This window comes from Syngnathus leptorhynchus, chromosome 1 (genome assembly GCF_054491065.1).
Source record: "Syngnathus leptorhynchus isolate UIUO chromosome 1, UIUO_Slep, whole genome shotgun sequence".
Lineage (NCBI taxonomy): Eukaryota > Metazoa > Chordata > Actinopteri > Syngnathiformes > Syngnathidae > Syngnathus > Syngnathus leptorhynchus.
In genome coordinates, this window is record NC_141195.1 from 5066107 (window position 1) to 5087943 (window position 21837).

A 21837-nucleotide genomic window follows, 5' to 3' on the forward strand; every position below is an offset into this window, starting at 1 on the left:
TCTGTGGGGCGTGCTTCGGGAGTATGGGTTACCGAACCTACTGATAAGAATGGTTCAGTCCCTATACCACCGATATCAGAGTTTGGTCCGCATTTCCGGCAGTGAGTCGGCTTTGTTATTGATGAGGGGGGACTCCGCCAAGGCTTTCATTTGTCACCGTTTCTGTTCATAACTTTTAGTGACATAATTTTTAAAGTTTTGTTGGTGGTGTGCCTCGAGAATCTTTCAATGAAAACCTGTGCCGTGAATAAAAAAAAAAAGAAAAAAGGCTGAGAAACAGCACTAGAGAACTGTCTGTGCCAACAGAATTGTTGGTAACTATGTGACGTAGCACCAGCTATCGCAATGCATTCTGAATTGTGTCGTAGCAGAGCGCGCATTCCAGAGTCTACATAGCTACAATGGAGCATTTTTGCAAAATTGCGGTCCAAGTGTACGTACGACTCAGGGTTGATGATTAAAAACAAAACAAAAAACATTGTCATCAATTATTTCGATGAGATTCATCATGTCTCCGTAATTGTTATAAACAGATTCTTTTGTTAAGACAAATCAAAGTTTTAGTTGTTATATGCTGACAGTTTCGACTGTAACTGAGAAACAGAGCCGGCCGGCTCTGAGGAAGACTGGAGTAACAGTCTAAACTAAAACTTTGTCTGAAATAAAGAATCTGTTTATAATCATTGTAATAAATGTTATCACCATAATTTGTAAGGGCAGTGAGGTGAAATTTAAGGCTGCCTTAATGTGAAGTTTCATAACCCTTACGGATAATGAAATCGAATGATGTAAGGCTTACATCAACAATAAATTTAAGTCACTGAACACGCGCGCACATTTAATCGCTTCTCGAATCTCCTTGAAGCCTTTTAACCGTACCATCAAAAAGCCTGCAGTCCAGCTGACTTTATTATTGGCCTTATTCTGCAAGCTTTGTATGTCCTTTTTCCTCGTGTATTTTGTTTAATATATAAGATTAAAAGTACTATAATGGAGCGGATCAAAAGAGCGCAGTGCCGCAAACGTCACAATCGCTCCTCAATAGCCGCAACAGTAGCGTCAGCGTCACACAGAAACAAAAGAAGGTGGAACACAATTTGGAAGAAAGCATACATTCATGCAAGCAATCTACAAATCCGATTCTTCCAACGTACTGTGACTCTAATTCAGTGAGGACACACACTCCACGGGTAAGACTATTCTCATTCCTTGTCTTTGATCACATTCTCTTATTACCAACCGCACATGGCGCAAAACCTCCAAAACTATACACAAGCAATTGAGCCATTCATAAAAAGGTAAGAAAGTTGGGTAAACCCTTGTATCACTCTTAGAAATGGAAAAAAAAAATGCAAACACGCAAAATAAAATTGTTTTCAAAATTCCTGTGGTGGCTCTAATTAAAAATGAAACCAACAAAGCTATTGCATGTTTTCTAACTTGTATAAAGGACGTTTTAATCAAAGACGTGTTTGAATGTGTAAACTATAAGTGGGAAAAGTATATAGTATGACCATTTTGTGTTTTATATATTGAGCGTGCTCATATTTTACCCATCACGATAACTACTAAAGTAATAACTTAAAGATATCAGATATTTATTTTTCCTTTGCTTTCATTGTATATAGCTACAGTTGTTGTATTGGACAGTTTTTATACTATTATTCATTGCTTGACGCGTCTCCTTTTCTTCCTGCTTCGTTGGATAAGATGTAAATTTTCTAGTAGTTTTTTTAAAAATAATTTTGGAGAGGGAGCGATGAGAGGATACTTGGGCGGCCGATGAGCCACAACGTGACGTACTTCAGTTCTCGCGATATTTGGACGTCGAGGGGAGTGTCAAATTCCAGGGAAAAGGAAAGGAGAGCCCGAGAGAGGCACAAGAGTGAGTTTGTAAACACTTTATTACCATTTGAATTCTACACGAATGTGTTCCTCATGCTTACCATTACTAAAGTAATTTTTTGCACGCTCGTTTTCTTCCTATGTTGGTGTTTTTATAGTGCACGGCAAGTGTCGCTGCTCTAACCTTTCATTCGGACGCGCTTTGAACTCAGTGTCAGTCAGCTAACAAGTCATGTTAGTTTATTTTCCCTGACTTTAGTCAATTTGACGGCTCGTAAAGTGTGTCAAGCACATCGGCTCAAGTCGGTTACGTGTGCATTGGCGTTTATTTAACACTGCTGTCATCTCGGAAACTGTCAATAACGATGTTATTAACCGCGCCGAGTGTGCTTTTGGCCTGTTGTTAATGCTAGCACAGCAGTTAGCCATTACTTATTTCTTTTCTTTTTTTTTTCCTCTTTTTTTTTTTCCTGTCTCGTGAATACAAAAGTGATTTCGAAGCTTTTAGCCAATGAGCGTCTGCTCGACGATCCGAGTGTCAGTCTCGGAGGCTTTGATTGCCTTACATGTTATTGATTGACGTGCTCGCAAGCCAATCGAATAAAATTGGCTTCCGTATTACGGTAAAAGGCGGGGTGATGTTTGTCTGAAATTGATACAGACTAAAAACAATGGTAAAATACGGCAAACTCTTCCGGCGCGCGATCGAACAAGTTATTACAATGCACGCTTCTGTCTTTGGCGCGTGTCGGACGTCACAAAAGTGCATTTTCTGCCCAGCTGCCGTATCGTGTAGTTGAGGAGCTGCAGGATCAGGCCTGTAGTTCGTCCCAAGTAATGATGATATGTTTAAGTATTGAGACCTGCGCTGCCATTCAAACATATGCTTGTCAGGTGAATGTAGGTCATGTTTTTGGCACACTTTGTATTCTATAAAGAGGGCTACAAACAGGCGTAACGTACTGTCCACTAATTTGGACAAGCCATACAAATGTGACATGAGCGCAATGTCACATAGTTTTGTTTTCCACTTATTGGCGTTTGAGCACACGCTATGAATTGCTCACCAATTTTTGCAAGAAGCTTTTTCTCTGAAAATCTATGTCATCTAAGACAGTGGTCCCCAACCCTCGGGCCGGGACCGGTACCGGCCGCACAAGAAAGAAGAAATAACTTGCATTATTTTACACCTTGGTGATGCGTACATCACATAACATTACTCAATGTTGTTGGCACGATGTTATGAGGATGCTGCAAGTAAAGTTGCATAGAATACACAGTGGATTCACGTTTATTATTATATTATACTGTGGTGTTCCCATACAGAATTCCCCCATGGAACTAAGGGTTGAAGGCTGAGTTGGGATGGTGACGTTTATGTGGTAACACACTTCTGTTGTTGTTCTGCTATATGATTGGCTGGAAAGACAGTACGATGACATTTAGGATTGTGGTTGGTCTGTTTTGCAGAAATGAGATTGTAGTTCAAAGATGGATGATTTTTGCAAAGAAAACGTTTATAAACAATGTGCAGTCTGTGATTATTTGATTTATTGATTCTTTCGCCATTTGATTTTCTAGAATTGTCCTTAGAAGTTTTCTTCGCAAAACTCGTGACATCATCAAACACTGGCCCGTGAAAATATTGTCTGACAGTAATCCGGTCTGTGATGCTAAAAATGTTGGGGACCACTGCTCTAAGGGATGAAGAACTTGGCATCAAAGTTTAATGCTCCCAGTTTCAATTAATATTCATCTGATATTCATCTTTAGATCAGGGATGGGTATCGAATTTCATTTGTTCTGGTGTCCAAATCTCAAGTCCACTTGCTTACATAAATATACGTACACGCCCATTTTAGAAGGCCATAGCCCATATTAACAGCACCTCAGGTTCCTGCCGTGGACCAATAGCCAACTTTTTGTTCTTCCACCCCTTGCGTTCTTATTCCTTTCATTTTGTGTGGGGTCTTTCCCTAGCCTCTGGCAATTTAAGCCTCCAATTCCAACGTCATGGCTGCAGTGTGAGCTATTAATACAGTTTGTTTAGTCAGTTTCCTAGCAAGCGGCATCAAACACCGGGCGGCTGTGGCTGCTTATAGCTTAAGACTTGTTCCCTTACACCTGCTGAGTCGGAGAAACCCAAGTTAAATGGAGTGAGCTCGGCTGCAGCTCAATGGGAAAGTGGAAATAAAAAAAACTGGACACTTTGAAGTAAAGATCACTGTTTCACTATGAATCTTTAAAGACCTCCATTACACCTTGAATAAAAGAAGGTGATACCAAGTGTTGGAATGAATGGGATTAAAACAGTCCAATAGATCCTAGCATTTTCAACACTATTCTTTTTGGAAGTACCTTATTTTCCAGACTATAAGGCGCACTTTAAAACCTAAAATTTTCTCAAAAGCCGACAGTGCGCCTTATAGTCCGGTGCGCCTTATAAATGCATCAATTTATGAATTTGTTGATCCATACTGGTTGTACACAGTGCTCTGCCAAAATTTTCAGTATGTTTTTGTACAACTAGTAAATTACAAGGTCGCATCGCTTACCAGCATTACGACAACCGTGGTCAGGGGGCGTCACTCAATAACTGTTGTACCCGTGAGGCTATTTCATGTCAAAATCGGCTGCTCTGTTAATGTTTCGAGTAAATTTACGGATCGATATGGAAGGGAAACATAGGTAAGCAGCATTGTATTTGTTTACAGAGGAAACTAGTGATTAAAGCAACGAGGCAGCTTCCTGTCGCTTACCTTATATGTTTTATGTGGATACTTGTTCACCTCTGTGCTGCACTGGAATAATCAAAATAATAAATAATACATGTATTTCACTCACTGTCCTCACTTCTGAATTTTGGTTCCCGACCCACTAGTGGAGAACATCTGCCATGATCCTAAAACAGAATGTTCTTTTCCACTCATGTCCTTCTAGGCGTTTATGGTGGACTTTCCCCAAAAATCAAATGTGACAGTTCATGTTGGTTCTGGCCAAGTTTGTCTTGTGTGTCTTTCTTATAAAATTGAAATGTGTTTCTTCCCCACACAAATGTGTTGTTTGCCGCTCGCAGTCCACACCCTTGCTCTAACAAGCTTGGGAAGAGTCCCACGTGCACACCACTGTCTTCCCAAATAGGCTCAGTACTTTGTGAGGGTCCTGGCACCGATGTGTTGGTGGAACCAGACCGGGTGTCTAGCACGTATATCAGTGATGGAGACTGACGCACAAAACTGCGACCCGTTTCACACCTGGTGTCATGCCAGGCCTTTGACTTGAAATGTTGGCTTAAGAAATGTTTTATTTCCCAATTCATCGACATTCATCGTTAAATTAATGTTTGAATAAATGTTGATTGCGTCCCTATTCCTTATTTTAGTCACTGAAAATGAGATGCCTTGGCATTTGAATTAGATTTGGGACTTTGAGAAATGTCTACCAAAAGCAAAACATAAGAAAATGTTGTAAATAAGTTAAAGTATAGTAACAGAAGCAGTTTTAGTTTTTTTGTTAAACCGTGAGTCAGCTGTATATTTGGTGCTCACCCCACAGTGAATCAGATCACACAAATGCTGGCATACAAAAGACAGCAGTCACTGTGAAAGAGACGTGCACACAGTGCTTCATTCTCACATCACTTGAGATGGGGACTGGGGTTGGCGCCTTGCTCAAGGGCACCTCAGCAATAGCCAGGAAACAGACGCGCATCTCTCCAAGAACTACTTGCTATTTTTACATTGTGTCTGTAGCAACCCATGAAACATGACCCTTTAGCTCCAAAGCCCAAGTCGTCACAAATGAGCTACTCCCGCCCATCCCTCTTATCCAGCCGTTGTGCACTTTGTCATAAATTTAAAGAATGCACGACGGGTCATCTGCCTGTACTATCGGCGAGTTGTCAGACAAACCTAAGCTGGACAGCCAGAGACAAGGCGGGGTTCCAAAGCAAGTGACACAGAAGATGAGAAAGCGTGAGATGTTGCTTGCCGGCTCATCATTGGCTGAGCAGAAGCCCCCGTCGTGTGGAGGAAATATCATCAGGGAAACTTGCTTTCGCTGCCTTGCTGTGTGTTTTCCTTTTTGACAGGGGTTGTTTTTAAATAGCCACCTTCTTGGACCGAAGGGGCATCAAGCGAAAAAACGCCCAGTCATGTTCTCCTCTTCTCTCCCGCAGTTGCATTGCAAGCTCTTTGCAAAAATGGGCGACGATCGACCTTTTGTGTGCCATGCTCCTGGCTGTGGACAGGTGAGTCTGCTCTCTTGAGGTTTATATGCTATAGCTGTGTGTATTGAAAGACGTTGGCGTTGCGAGAGACGGCTGCTGTCTCCTCCAGCAGTGAGTTAGTCCGGAAGCTCCTGTGAGTAATCAGAGCGATATTGTTGCAACCTGTCGCTGCTGTCCCGGACTGCCTGCAGACACAATTTGCAGCTGTGGCCGCCAGTGACTCACATACTGGTGGTCCTGATTTCCCTGCAACTCCAAAAGTCTACTTGAATTTCAAGCAATTCCACAGGAAATGTCCACACTTAGAATGTGTGTTGCGGGCTTGGTGACTTCTTAGCTCTCCTGGGCTGGAGCATTAAAAGTTTTTGTGTGTTTACGAATCATTTGCGAATCAGAAGACGATTGCAGGCTAGAGAGTATATCTAATTTGGTTGTCAACTGAGTAAATGGTTGCTTTTTTGTTGTTGTTTGCTCTCAGGGCACAGTGAACACCTAGGGATAGCTTTCCATTTAACACATTCTTGTGATGTAAACATCATTATTCATTTAGCTTGCTTGATGTCAGCATTTGGTGTGCAGCTGTGGAACTTACACGAGCGGCTTCTTGCTTGTCAACTATTGGATAAAAAGAAACAATGTCTTCCATTTGTGTGGGAAATGTTATCCGTAAAGGTTTGCGTGTTTATCCAAACATACGATTTAGTGAGATCATTATTTTGGTGTTTGTCATGAGCTGTGGTTGTTTCTATTTAGATGTGGTCATTTTTTTCTCAATTGAAAAGTCAAAACAAGTGTAAATAAGCCCTCAACCAATCATGTTTTCTAGTCTTACGCTTATTGTTACTACAAATAATTTTTTCATCATTGTGGATGTGAAGGAGAATACAGAAGACTCCTTATATGTATTGCCTTTTTATGTTAATTTGGGCCATATCTGATTAACGCCGTCATAACAGTGGCTTTTCAGTAGTTTTTATAAAGTTTAATATGGGTCAATTTGACTGGCAGCATAATGCACATGCAAGGATCAGTTTTGATTGTTGCTTGTTAAAGAGTGAATTTACGTTTGAGTCCTCTCTTCGTAGATCCACAAGATGTTTTTGCACATAGGTAAAGGATGAACTTACATTTTATTTGCATACCTTTGTATGGATCGAGGAAATTCATTTTCCAACTATTACCCTTCTTGCAAATCCTTAAAAGGTCTTCCAAAGTGTTCGAATACAAGCATCTCAAAAGAATATCTTAATTTACATTAAAATGTCTACTCAGTCTCTCAAAATCCTCCAAAGTCAAAAGACAAAGACAATAATATTTTATGATAATAAAAAGTCACAAATTGTATAATAAATGAACACTAACTCCACTAAATAAAGTTGACAGAATAATTGACAGAACAGTGATATTTTTAGTGGAAAACCTAAAGACCAGATGCACATCATTTATGACCTGGAGCAACTTTTGAACATTGGAAGTTGCTCTTAAATCTATTTAATTAAATTGGATTTACACAACCCTTGTCTCGAATTTATTAACTTGTGACGTAGGAATCCTGATTACAACCTGCTAAAAGCTGTTTATCCTCCCAATAGTACCATCAAAAATACAAGACATAGGATTCGTGTGTGGATGTAGGCACTGACTCGGTCTTGTGTGCCACCGCTCACCACCTAAATGATTGGAGTAGACCATTATTACCCGATATAACTGATCACCCCACCCCCAAAAAACATAGTAGTCACATGTTAGCTTCTTTCCAGTTTTCAATATCTCATTATCCAGGTGTGTCCAATGCGTATAACACGTTTTGCGTCCCACTGCTATTTTACAAGCAACAGTTGTCTACCAGGAAAGTCTGAATCACTGCTGAGGATGTTTTTGACTTCTGGCTCTTCTCTGAGCAGCAGCAACAACTGTCCCCCATTATATGTTGCCCAGTATTTTCACTGAGCTCTATGGTAATCCTAGCTGGCAGTATCTCCAGCGTGGTGATTAGTGCTCTATCGTTTCCTCAGCAAAACTGCAAACAAATGAGATGTGGAGTCCTATTGGCGATGTGGCCCAGCAGGGCTAAAAATAAGCCCCCCCCGGACACTTGACTGTTTCCACTTCACTCTTGCACGGCAGCATTCACAACTACAACGCGGCGCCCTTAAAATAGAACACAGCCAACAGCAACAAGCCTGGTGCCATAGCCAAGATTATTCCTCCTACACCGCTGGCTGATTCACATAGCCACTTCTCCACAGAGCAACTGTTTTTGAGGCCCGACTTTCCAAAATGCCAGACCTCAAAATCTGTGATGCTGGTTGAACTTTAATTTGGTTCTCTTTCAAAACAAAACTTCCCACCAGGATAAATTATGTTTGGAATATCCATCCATCCATTTTCTGAACCGCTTTTCCCCACGGGGGTCGCGGGCGTGCTGGAGCCTATCCCAGCCGTCATCGGGCAGTAGGCGGGGGACACCCTGAACCGGTTGCCAGCCAATCGCAGGGCAAAGACCAATATGCAACTTTTTTTAATACATCTCTGCCAGTGTACATTTTAAAATGATGACTTGTTTAACATTCCAAGAAAATCACAAAGTTGCATCAATGCTGAGCTATTTTTGGAACAGGCCCTTAGACTATTGATATGGTCCTTCTGCGGGCATCACCTTGGTTACACCTGCCCTATGGAATACAACCTCTAAGCTTAATAATGGTTATATAAGAGCAGCTGCCTGCTGCTGTCATATGCTGTTATTTACATAATGATACGATTAGTCAACTAATCACAACTACTTTCGGTAACTAGTCGACTTGCAAAATAATGGATTGTGTCATCATTACACTGTAGCCACAGGTGTAACATTTCCAAGAGACAATGTAATAGCCATGAGCCTACAATATGTTCACTCCATTCTATTTCCCTCAACTCTATACTCTTTTTCTTTACCAGAGATTTACCAATGAGGACCACTTGGCTGTACACAAACACAAGCATGAGATGACGCTAAAGTTTGCACCCAGGACAGATTCGGTCATTATTGCAGGTACCGGTTATGCTATTCCTCAACATGGTAAAATGGTGCAATTTTTAGGGCAGTTTGTTTGATAAAAAGTTTTGCCTTTGGTATTCTCGTTTCCCAGACCAGACGCCCACTCCTACTCGCTTCCTAAAGAACTGCGAGGAAGTAGGTCTGTTCAATGATCTGGCCAACTCCTTTGAACAAGACGATGATGACAGCAAGCGAGCGAAGAACTCTGTAAGATGGATTTTGTTTCGTATGTCTATTTGTTGATACTCATATCAAAACATACAGAAAATTTTTGTCTGTCTTTGTCGGAAATGTTGATTTTAGTTCTACAAATTCCAGTTTGACAAACCAACGGTGGTAGGTGGACTTGCATGTGTACGAGCTATGAGGTATTTACACGATGTATCTCTTCATCTCTGCCTTCTTAGCTCCTGGCTCCCTCTTCCGCGGCTTTGGACATGAGCCTGCAGACACCATCAGATGTGAAGGTGAAGGAGGAGGAACCAGTGGAGGTTGACTCCTCGCCACCAGACAGTCCAGACTCCATCTCTGCAACAAAGGAGAGCAGAGAGCCCTTGGTCAAGGTGAAGGTAAGCCATTCTTTTATTGCAAACGAGGAGTGAATGTAAATAATGACTTTAACCATGATATTGTCACAGGACATGCCACCCAGGAGCTCAGCTCCAACACCTACCATTGTGCGTCCAGGTTCCCTACCGTTGCACCTGGGCTTTGATGCCCTTCAGCCCACCATGCCATCACCCACCTCCGTTATCACACAGGCACCACCTTCTAATCGCACTTTGGGGTGAGTTTCTTTGTACCTTTCCACTTCCACCACTCTCTCCACTTCATGAAAAAAAAAAACACAGTAGGAAACATTGCAAAGCAGGAGCACATACATAGCAGGATTAGTTTAGCTTTAGTGGATGGTAGTTGCCAGGTTTTACTAGCATTGTGTCAAGAACAGAGACCGGGCCTCTTCAACAGAGATCATTCTGCTGGCTTTATAATAACCATAAATATTCCATTGGTAGCCATACATGCCCACGCCGTGGCACCACCGCCACCATGATAAGGTGGCCATTTGAAATAGACACAATTCTCATCAAAATAAAACAAATAGGATCTGCTTAAATTGCAGATGACACAATTCTCATCAAAATAAAACAAATAGGATCTGCTTAAATTGCAGATTTTACTTTGAGTTTGAGAGTATTACATCCAAATCGGGAATTACAATTTTCTTAAGTAAATACAATGTCTTACATTCAGCCGTCCATGTAGCTGTGTACAAACACACACACACACACACACACACACACACACACACACACACACACACACACACACACACACACACACACACACACACACACACACACACACACACACACACACGTAGTGTAGCCTTTTTTTCCTGCACATTTAGATTTTTGTCACCTATGCAAACACCTCTGATTTCTGTTTAGTTCACCAACAAGCCACTACCCCATGATGATGCTCCCCTCGGGTCAGGCGGTGCCTGTCCTCCCAGGGCCTCTTCAGATACCATCTGTCATCAATGTAAGGCCTGCAAAAAAACGTTTTGGGTGACAATAATTTGAATTATTTCTGAATGTGGTGTATTTTATGTGCTTTCAAGCTGGCTCGACCCATGTGTATGGTACCAAACATTCCCGGGATCCCTGGTCCTTCTCTTGGAAGCAGCAGCAGCGGTTCAAATTCCCCCTCTGGCTACAGCATCTACTCCGAGGCCAAGATGGTTAGTGCTCAATAAGCTCTCTATTTTTAACCTTTTTATCTCTCCGCCGTTTTTGTCTCCATTATCACCCTGCAGCCACCCATTGGTCTTCATTTGACTCAGTTTCGTAGTCATATGACTTTATATTATCGTACTTAACCCTTGAGACCCAAGTTTAAAAATATTGATGCGTAGTAGAGAAGAAATACACTGCTCAAAAAAATTAAAGGAACAGTTTTTTTTATCAGTGTATGGCATGAATTACACTTTTCTGGTAAGGTTTTGGTCAGGCACGTGGCAGAGGGGGTTGTTCATCACTTTCAGCTGCATTGGTGTTGATGGAATTAACAACAGGTACACTAGAGGAGCAACAACGAGATGGTCCCCAAAACAGGACTGGTTTTGCAGGTGGAGGCCATTTCAAGCTCCTCCCTCTTGATCTTTTTTAACTGTTTTTCCACAAGTGTTGGCTTTAGCAAGAGCCATTATCACGACTGGAAGCATGAGGCAATTTCTTAACCCTCCTGAAGTTGCGCAGATTGTCCAACTTCTCCAGGATGACACATCCATGCGTGCTGTTGCAAGAAGATTTGATGTGTCTCCCAGTACAATCTCCAGAGCATGGAGGAGATTCCAGGAGACAGGCAGTTACTCTAGGAGAGCTGCACAGGGCCGTAGACCGTCCTCACCCCATCAGCAGGACCGATATCCTCTGCTTTGTGCAAGGAGGAACAGGTTGAGCACTGCCCAAGCCCTACAGAACGACCTTCATCAGGCTACTGGTGTGAATGTTTTTGCCCAAACAGTCAGAAACAAACTTCACGAGGGTGGCCTCAGGGCACGACGTCCTGTAGTGTGCCCTATGCTCACGACTCAGCACCGTGGAGCTCGATTGGCATTTGCCATAGAACACCAGAATTGGCAAGTCCGCCACTGTGCTTTTCACAGATGAGAGCAGGTTTACCCTGAGCATCTGTGATAGACGTGAAAGGGTCTGGAGAAGCCAAGGAGATTGCTATGCTGCCTGCATCATTCAGCATGACCGGTTCGGTGGTGGGTCAGTGATGGTCTGGGGAGGCATTTTCATGGAGGGACGAAAGGACCTACAGGCTAGAGAACGGCAGTCTGACTGCCATTAGGTATCGGGATGAAATCTTTGCACTCATGGTCCTGGGTTCCTCCTGATCCACGACATTCGCGGCTTCATGTGGCAAGAGTATGCAGACAGTATCTGGAGGATGAAGGAATTGACACAATTGAATGGCCCTCACGATCATCTGATCTAAACCCGATAGAACACCTTTGGGACATAATGTTTCGGTCCATCAGACGCCGCCAGGTTGCTCGTTAGACTTTGCAGGAGCTCACTGATGCCCTCAGACAGATCTGGGAGGACATCCCACAAGACACCATCCGTCGTCTCATTAGGAGCATGCCGTGATTTTGTCAAGCATGCATACAAGCATGTGGGGGCTACACAAGATATTGAAAAGAGTTTTGAATTGCAAAAACTGAATTTAGGCAAAATGGACAAGCCTGCAACATCATTTTTTCACTTTGATTTTTGGGGTGTCTATATACTGAGCCCTCTGTAGGCTGAAAACTTTTATTTAGACATAAAGGACATTGTTGACATAAAGGACGATCAATTGATTTAATGATTTAGAGCGACACAAATGTTTTGATAAAGGAGTTATTTATATTATATATATTTGGATAACTGTCAATGTTACGTCAGGCCTGTTCTCAGCTCTTCATTTGTGTTTGTTACGTGAGCATACCGTATCAGCTAGCCTGTTGTTGCTCGTTCATGTCTATTCTTGGTGTTGGATTTTGTCGAATAAATTTCCCCCAAAAGACGACTTATACTCCGGAGCGATTTATACATGGTTTTTTTTCACTTTATTGTGCATTTTATGGCTAATGCGACGTATATTCCGGAGGGACTTTTAGTCCAAAAAATACAGTAAATGAACTATGCTGATAAATGTGTGAGGTGGAGAACATGATGACCATCAAAATTTAAAAAAGGTAATGCCATTTCTCAAACACAGAAACCAAGGCGGAGGTGAGGAAGGCATATTGTTCAGTGGCTTCTGCAGCATCACAGCAAACAACAGAAAATGCAGCAAGTGGCAGAAGGTCACTGTTGAAGGGAATGTGTGGGTTTGACAGGGAGGAGGAGTACAAAGTGCTCTGATTTGAAAACAGACGCAAACAAGAATTGTAGCCCATCGACTGAGTGTTCCTGCCACTCGGGCAACACATTCTTTCTCCTATCTATAGAACATTGTCTTGGAGCAGTGCCAGAGGGGCTTATTTATCAACCGTGCAAACGAACATCATCATGTAAAGGGTTAGGAACATAAATTTAAGCAAAACGTGAACATGTGCACTTCAAAATCGAGCAGGAAAACAATGAAACTATAGATAAAACTGAAACTGATGTCAGTCGGTGCATGCGTATGTTGATTTCTGATGATCTGCAGTCGTGTGTGCGTGATGTTTGTCAATTGATGCCCCCTCAAATGCCCCTCAGACACACGCGGCTTTTGAGCACAGGCATTACTTGTATTTGTTCACTAAAAAACTAAACTCAAAATTATGAGAGTCAATTTATTTTCTTGTGGTTTTTGTTGCATCCTCTTACCTCTGATCCATCAGAAATAAATGCAGCCATGACCTCATGCTCATGATTTTTGTAGTCTGACCTGCGTTAAGTGTTCCAAAAAGGGATTTTTGATTAGTTTCGTTCTTGATAGCCAATTATGACGGCCAAAATGATCATCTAAATGGCCGATATTTGCCTGTTGTTTGGCATTTATGTACGCTAACAATTTATAGCTGTTTTACCCAAGTAACTGGCGTCGTTATTTAACTGTAATTCTGGATGCTTGATATGTCATCCTCCAGCATACAAGAATTTAGAAATGCTTCTATTCACAGATGATAAATGAGGCCCTTGGTGATTTTTAATCCCACTCTGGAGTCAATTTAGCCTACAATCATCTCTCAGTTACGCCATTTGCCATCAAGGTCTGCCTACTGACTGATGCATTTTCCCGTAGCGTCTGAAGGCAGCGCTGTCCCAACAGAGCCCATCAGGACACAGTATAGGCATGATGGCCATGGGCAACAGTCCTATGGCACCTCAGAGAGCGGAACAAAGCCAGCTGCTTGTCCAGCAACCAGATGCTCAATCACCTGCACAGCCCCAGGTATACGGTGTCATCTGTCAGAGATTCTTCAAGTGGATATTTTCAAAAAAATAACAATATAGTATACTATATTCACCACCACAGAATTTCATTTTGAAAATCAAATATTTTTACTGACATAATATTGGCATTGTTAGCATTCAAATGATAATTGTTTGCAAGAAAAAAAGTATTCTGTAACTTTTAATGCTCAAATGTCTTAAATTTAAGCCGCACCATATTATAAACCACACCAGCTAAAATTAGGGGAAAAACTTGTTTTTTCAGATATAAGCCGCAACGGACCATAAGCCGCAGGTGTTTTAATGTTTAATTACCATTCGTTAAGAGCCAAATCGACTGGCTTTAATTTAAAAGCGACATTGTCCTCGCTAAGATGTGTGTTGGCTTTGTCCAAGCTAGACAGCGAGCTAACGCTGAACTGATGACGCAAGACGTCCTTCGGTCGTTTTGTTGCTTGATTGGGAAATCTTACCACCAATAACAGAGTAAAACTAGAAAAGATTGTTTTTTGTGGACGCTCACAGTGGACGGTGTATTGATCCGCCTGTCTATCTCATGCTCCATCCTGCCCTCCCTCATGAACAAGACCCCAAGAGACTTGCACTCCTCCACTTAGAGCAAGATCTCATCCTCGACACAGAGAAGGCATTCCATCCTTTTCTGGCTAGATTTCGAGGTGCTGATTTTTATGCTAGCCACTTCACACTCGGCTGTGAACTGTGCCAGTAAGTTGGCGATCACTTAAAATGTAGAACCACCAATCTGCCAATCCAGAGGCACTGTCCCCTATATCCACGCAATGTTGCAGAGGCATGTCAACCAGGACAGCCCCACAACATCCAGCGCCTTTAGGAACTCCAGACGGATCTCATCCACCCCCAGGGCCCTGCCACAGAGGATCTTTTTAACTACCTTGGTGACTTCAACCCCAGAAATTGGAGAGGTCGGTGGAATCGAGGCGGTCTTCGAAGTACTCTCCCCACAGACTCACGAGGTCCCGACTCAAGGTCAGCTGAGTCCCGTCTATACTATACAGTGTTAACAGTGCACTGCTTCCCCCTCCTGATTTGCCGGATGGTGGACCAGAATTTCCTCAAACCTGTTCTGGCCTCACTGAACTTTTTCCACTCCCGAGGTTTTGCATCAGCAACTGCCGAAGCTGCGTTCCGCTTGGCCATCCCAATACCTGTCAGCTGCCTCCAGAGTCCTACAGGCCAAAAAGGGCCAATAGGATTCATTCTTTCAACCCTTTCATGCCCCCTTACAGCTGTTTTCCCAGTGGGTTTAGGGGTTGCCGCCACGATACCATCATACGACCATGGCTCCGATTGTCTGCCTCAACAATGGAGGCACACAACATGGTCCACTCAGACTCAGTGTCCCCCACCTCCCCCAGGATGTGGGAAAAGCTCTGCTGGAGGTGGGAGTTGAAGGTCTTTCTGACAGGGGATTCTGCCAGACGTTCCCAACAGACCCTCACAATACGTTCAGGTCTGCCATGTCGGATCAGCATCTTCCCTCACCAACGGAGGCAACACACTACCGGGTTGTGATTACTTGACAGCTCCGCCCCTCTCGTCATCCAAGACACGTGGCCGCAAATCCGATGATATGGCTCCAAAGTCGATCATCAATCTGCGGCCGAGGGTGTCCTGGTGCCAAGTGCAAATATGGACACCCTAACGTTTGAACATGGTGTTCTTTATGGACGATTCACGTCAAGCAAAGAAGTCCAGTAACGAAACACCACTCGGGTGGATATTGCGGGGCCCGTTCCTCCTAATCACGCTTCTCCGGGTCTCATGGCTCACCACCTGTGGGAGGGCCCAAAGGGGTCCGATGCAATGTGAGCTGGGAAGCAGACAAAGGCGGGGTACCTTGGTGATCCAATCCCTGGCTACAGAAACAGATGGACTCATATAGATTATTCAAATCAAAGTGAGTTGCGTAGCTCAATACCAACTGAGAATCTATCAGAAAAAGTGTGTCTGGCTTTTGTTGTTAGGCCTGTCTTTTTTTATTTATTTATTATTAAACATCTATGATGTACCAAAATAACCATGGGTTAACTTAAGCTTCCCTTTTCTATAAAACCCTGCGTCTGCCTGGACCGCATCTACCCACCCATCTGCAGGTATCACCAGCACAGCCCACAGGTGGGCGTCGGCGACGGACAGCAGACGATGACCCGGACGAGCGGAGGCAGCGCTTCTTGGAGAGGAATCGAGCGGCGGCATCACGCTGCAGGCAGAAACGCAAACTGTGGGTCAACTCGTTGGAAAAAAAGGCAGAGGAGCTCAGCAGCATGAACGTCTCGCTGTCGGTACGTCTGTGGGACAGGAGCAAATTACTCTGTGGGTGTCAGATGACGAGACAATATCTGAAAAGCAGTTATGCAATGGTACCTCGATGTTTGGAATGAAATATCCATTTGTCCGTCCTCAGTAGAGCATATTGTAGAGCAGGGGTCAACAACCTTTCTTAAACCGAGGGCTACTCCCTGGATACTGATTAAGGCAGTGGGCTACCAGTTTGACACGCACTTCTGAAATAGCCAATTTGCTCAATTTAGCCTGTGACTATGTGTTATTATTAATTGTCATTTCCAGTTCACATGTGTGATTTAAACAGGAATAGCTAAAATAAAATAAATAGATGCAGCTCACTGATAAGTGGCGCTATTTGAGCTCATTTTGGAACAGCCCTGCGGGTGACTCTTGGGTCCTCATGGGCGATCTGGTGCCCACGGGCACCGTTTTGGTGACACCTGTTGTAGAAGATGCTGGAAACCTGATACAGTTTTTTTCGTTGCATGTCAGGTTATGAAATGGGAACAAAGGATACTTAATGAACTTTTTCAATATTGCTCCCTTAAGCCGAAACTCAATACTTTTAAGTGGGAGCTGTGGAGATAAACTTTGTGCTGGAATGCTGTGCTTGTACAGAACGAGGTGTCTCTGTTGCGAAACGAGGTGGCTCATCTGAAGCAGCTGCTGCTGGCACACAAGGACTGTCCTATCACCACCCTGCAGAAGAAATCCACCTACCTAGGTGAGCCTAGCAAAAACAAACATTGCCAACAGACATAAGGCAGAAAACTATAATTACTTAGCTCAGATCTGACATCCTCCATTTTTAGAACAGTGCTATTGTCACCTGCAGGAGTTTCCTGCTTTGTACTGATTTGTTGTAGTATTCGAAGGGCAGGTCCCACCACGAGGTGCTCTTGAAGCTGTTTGCTATCGGCTTTGGGACTGTGACTAGGATTCTTTGACTTGGCTCTCAGGCGTCGTCTCTCGAAATTTAGTCTGCTGGTAGGATCATTTGCTTCCCTGGGCAAGCCCAGGTATTGACAGGGGGCGCGACGAGAATGCTGATCCATGGCCCTTGCTTGGCAAGCCTTCACAAATGGGGTGGTAGTCCCACCCCACTGTGTGCTTGTGGAGAGCAGCAAATCATGGAACACATCATAGAAGTTTGTCCTCTCCACAGACTTAAAGGAGGGCTAGTCACCCTCCATACAGCAGACCAGGAGGCAACTGCACGGCTTAGGGACTTTGCGTTCGCTAAATAAAAATAAACTGATTTGTTCTGAGTTCCACTAGAGGTACAGTGGCCCTGAAGGGACAAACGCGGTTTGATTTTTACAAATGTGGTCAGTCAGCATAAATAAAATGCCATATTGACTTGATCATAGTTGTCGAGAGTGTGTCTTGTGGTTTTCTGCAGGTTGAAAGTATAATGGTGCATCTTTGATTCACAGTAGCTGTGGACGAGAACATGAAAGATACCTCGGAACCAACAGGTTCCGGCGCGCCGGTGATTCAGCACAGCTCGTTGGCGCCCAGCCCCTCGGTCGTCCACAATGGCCTGAGTTCGAGGGCGGCGGCTGAAGCCATGGCCATGTCTGTGCTCGCTGGTTTGGGTCAGGAGCAGAACGTCGAGAGCGGAGCTTCTCACATCATCATGGCTGCACATTCGCAGTCCGCCGCCAGATGATGAGCAATGGCGCCACGCAGACTCCCCTCACTTTTTTTACTCAGTGAAGAAGAGCAGCGTCTTCCTGGCCCTTTCATGCCCTTCTTCTGTTGAGCCATCACGCTGTGGCCTGGAGCTCAGTAGCAGCATTCTGGAAATGGACTGACTGAGACTTTTAAGAGAGCTTCCTGTTCACTTTGGTATCGATGACAGGGGCTGGACTCCCCCTCTTACTCCATGTTGTGTCCTTTCCTCACTGAATGGTTGACATGTACTGCTCACACATAACATTTGCAGACACTCACGCCTGTCCGGCAGGATTTACACAGCACATCTAAGTGTCCAGTACATTGGGCTCAAGCTGGATTGGACTCGTCCTTTAGCAGAGCTGGTGTTACACAACTTTTTGTGAACAAAGGACATTTGATTTTGACCTTTTGTGCCTGCTCTGTTGCAATTTGAATCCAGCCATTTCGAATGTCTGATGACAAAGAGCACTGACAGAAGCTCTTGACTGCTGCATTAATATCTCACTAGTCTACATCATTTTTTTTTTCAGATGTATTTTTATGTTCAACCATTATCTGATGTCACTGCGGGTTCATTTACTAAACACCTGAAAGAAGCCACATGCATAGCTCCACAAGTGACAACATGGACGTAAACAACAACAGAAACATTAGTTGGCCAGGACCGACCCTTTACCCCCATTGGTTTGAATCATACATCATATATTCCATATACCCTACAGTACTTCAAACATCCCTCCAATTGCCGCATACAGAAAAATAGAAGGAAGAAATTGGCTCGTTTTATTTATTTTCTTGTCATACATTGTTTTTATAATCACGGTGATAGTGGCAATTAGGATTTTTTGGGGTGGCATCCCACGAGAATAGATTCCGCACCTGCACTGAGAAGCTGTTAAGTTTGCTCCCCACATTCAGAACCAAACCAAGTCATCTGTAATATGATGGCCATATACTTGAGGATCCTGAATGCGTTATAGGAAACCATTTGGGTTTGTCAATATTTATTTCCCAAAGAAATTTTTTATTCTAAATTAGCTGAAAAATTGTGTCTTCGCATGTTTGCAGTGGTAATAACAATAGTGCATTAGATTTATATAGCGTTATTTTGGACACTAAAAGACGCTTTACACTGGACACATTCATGCGCTTAAACCTTCTCATTCTGGTGGTGGTAAACTACATAAGCAGACACAACTGCCCGGGGGCAGGCTGACAGATGCGTGGCTACAAGTGTGCGCCAGCGGCCCTTCAAACTACTGCCAAACATTGACATGCATCCAGTTTGAGTGGCATTGGAGTCAAATTGTATGAAGTGTCTTGCCCAAGGACAAAACGACTCATGACTCCGTCAGAGTGGGATTTAAACAGCCGATCCTCTGGTTACCGAACGACCCCCCTCTACCACCGAGCCACGGCTACTAGTAGTCCCCATCACTCATGTGTCCACACTTTTTCGACAGCCACACCTAAGACTTCCCACACCCCAAACGCCCTTTTTTTAAATAACATTGCTGGCCATGTCCTTATTCATTCATTCTTTCATCTTTCGAACTGCTTTTCCCGGACATGCTGGAGCCTATCCCAGCTGTCTTTGGGGGACACCCTGAACTGATTGCCAGCTAATCGCAGGGCACACATAGACAAACAACTATTCACACTCACAGTCATCCCAACAAAGTGGTCAATCGGCCTACCATGCATGTTTTTGCAATGTGGGACGAAACTGGCGTACCAAGAGCAAACCCACGCAGGCACGGGGGGAACTTGTAAACTAGTTTGGACTCCACTGATTTAAATCATCTGGATCAATGTGTGCTACTTTATTTGTGTGCAGTCAATCAACCCTGCGGGCCAGACACAATAGCAGACGACAGCTCATTTTTGTCCATATTTGCAAAAGGGCTTTTTCTGCCTGAATATATCCGATGTTTTGTTTCATTCTAATTGTGCCAAAAATTATAATTGCGACATGATGCATGTAGTGTAAATCCAGTTCCTTTCAAGGTCACACGCAGAAAGTGCCTCTACTTAAGTCATGCAAACAAACATGTGGAAAATACTCCCAAATATTTTGGAATGTGCTTCCTACACACTGATGTCGACTTAAAATCATACCTCATGTTACACCCCTTTATGAAAAATCGTATAAACTGTGGATGGTTCTGTTTATCCCAACATAGCGCTTTGTTTACTTTACATCATGTACGATACTAGCTAGCTACATTTATTTTCTTACGTTGGCCTACTTCAATGTGCAACTACATATATGCACACACAAAATGGTCTTGCTCTCCCAAGATGAGTACAATGGGGTGATGAAATACTCAAAAGATGGGAGTCAGCAATAATTCCCTTCCTGCAGGGAATTTACTCGATCTTGCTAACGCTTCCGTTTCAGCGTGTGGGACTCGTGAGTTAAGTTGCACTCTACGTAACTCAGGACGGTTGCAAATAATTGCTGCTATCCCACATGCTCCTTACCAAAAAAAATCAAACAATACAAAGCCATGTACTGTGTATGACCACAAATCAAAAAACATATTAACCTCTCTAAATATGTACCATTTTTGACATGACATCACTACTTTGAATTTCACTTCTAGTGTCTGAACAGATGGCCTTAAAATCATGTGTGCCTCTTCAAATTTCCATATAAACATTCTATTACGGGTTAAAAAAATTCAAAGATAGAAAAAAATGTTTTTATTATGCAAACAGTACTGTCATTTGGTGACAAAACGGGGCTATAAGAAGCAGATATTTTTCTTCGTTTCCTTGTGTAATTTTAAAAAAATACCTTTTCTGCCTAGTATGGTCATGTATTTGCAAAAAAAGAAAGATATTTGTCGCGAAATGTAGGAGCTCCCCTTATGCGCTAAAACTTGCAAGAATGTGGTTGCTTTGGTTCATTATGCGCTTCTTATTCTGAGAATCTTTTATTTCAATGATATTTAGAATATCAATCATCTGTACTGAACAACAAAAATGGGGGAAGGACTTCTTTCACATTTGACTACTTTTTAAAAGTTTTAGTTGTTGACATCATCTCTGCATTTCTCCACAGAACTGTACAACTTGCTATCAAACACTTTATCGTGAACATGGTCTTTTGCCCTAACTTATTACCAGTAATCATGACAGTTCTTCACTATAATAATTTGACCTGTAGTTAAAAGTCGTGAAATGAGCAGTGTGTTGAATGTTGCAACAATGTTACAGTTCTGTACATGTTATTTTTGTAACACTCCCTTGGTAGACTGATGGATGATTGGATGAGGTGTCTTTGTACTGTAAATATATGTATCATATGAATATATTTACTTTTTCATGCATGTCCAAGTGGAATACTATAAACACATTATTTTGCTGCAATGTTCTAAATGAAATGTGGTGTTATGAACATTGCAGCACACTTGTTTTCAGTTAACGCTTGTTCGCTGTTATGTTCGCTCCCATTGTTAACTAGTTTTAAAATTCAGATGCAGATCATATACTAAGAATTTCAACAAAGTGAGAAATAAAACATGTTTTATACATTTTTTGTTTGGCTCTTGATTGACTAGTTTCTGAGTACAAATGGTCTCCTGTGGCTGAAGAACGGAGTACATTAAAATATTCTTAACTATGAAGAAGCTTAATTGGAATCCCAAACTAATGATGTATTAATATTATTTGAAAAATAATGTAAAATGTAAAATGTCTGTAAAATAAAACCAGAATGAACCACCAAACTTTCCCTCACTGTTTGAGCCTATCCAATCCATTAA

The 21837-nt window shown here is 42.8% G+C and overlaps 1 protein-coding gene across 6 annotated transcripts; it reads left to right on the forward strand.

Moving 5' to 3' along the window:
• Nucleotides 1–1092: 1092 nt before the first annotated feature.
• atf7a (activating transcription factor 7a) lies at nt 1093–21604 on the forward strand. 6 transcript variants are annotated; one of them, XM_085917213.1, is made up of 12 exons: nt 1093–1190; nt 6023–6094; nt 9017–9110; nt 9208–9323; nt 9524–9685; nt 9755–9903; nt 10568–10661; nt 10741–10860; nt 13908–14057; nt 16195–16383; nt 17006–17111; nt 17824–21604. In XM_085917213.1, exons 2-12 carry the CDS (start codon nt 6047–6049, stop codon nt 18057–18059), a joined length of 1464 nt encoding a protein of 487 aa, XP_085773339.1. In that variant the 5' UTR covers nt 1093–1190; nt 6023–6046; the 3' UTR covers nt 18060–21604. The 6 variants fall into 6 exon arrangements, with proteins under 6 accessions (XP_085773339.1, XP_085773354.1, XP_085773331.1 ...); XM_085917228.1 differs by having other exon boundaries at nt 9524–9679; XM_085917205.1 differs by lacking the exon at nt 1093–1190 and adding an exon at nt 1817–1885.
• Nucleotides 21605–21837: the final 233 nt, after the last annotated feature.

Excerpts from the sequence above, each read along its gene's own strand:
- atf7a (XM_085917236.1), top strand. The coding sequence starts at position 5,708 with ATGCACGACGGGTCATCTGCCTGTACTATCGGCGAGTTGTCAGACAAA. Across the intron at positions 14,058-16,194 it reads AATCACCTGCACAGCCCCAG|GTATCACCAGCACAGCCCAC; the intron begins GTATACGGTGTC and ends ACCCATCTGCAG. Across the intron at positions 17,112-17,823 it reads GAAGAAATCCACCTACCTAG|TAGCTGTGGACGAGAACATG; the intron begins GTGAGCCTAGCA and ends TTTGATTCACAG.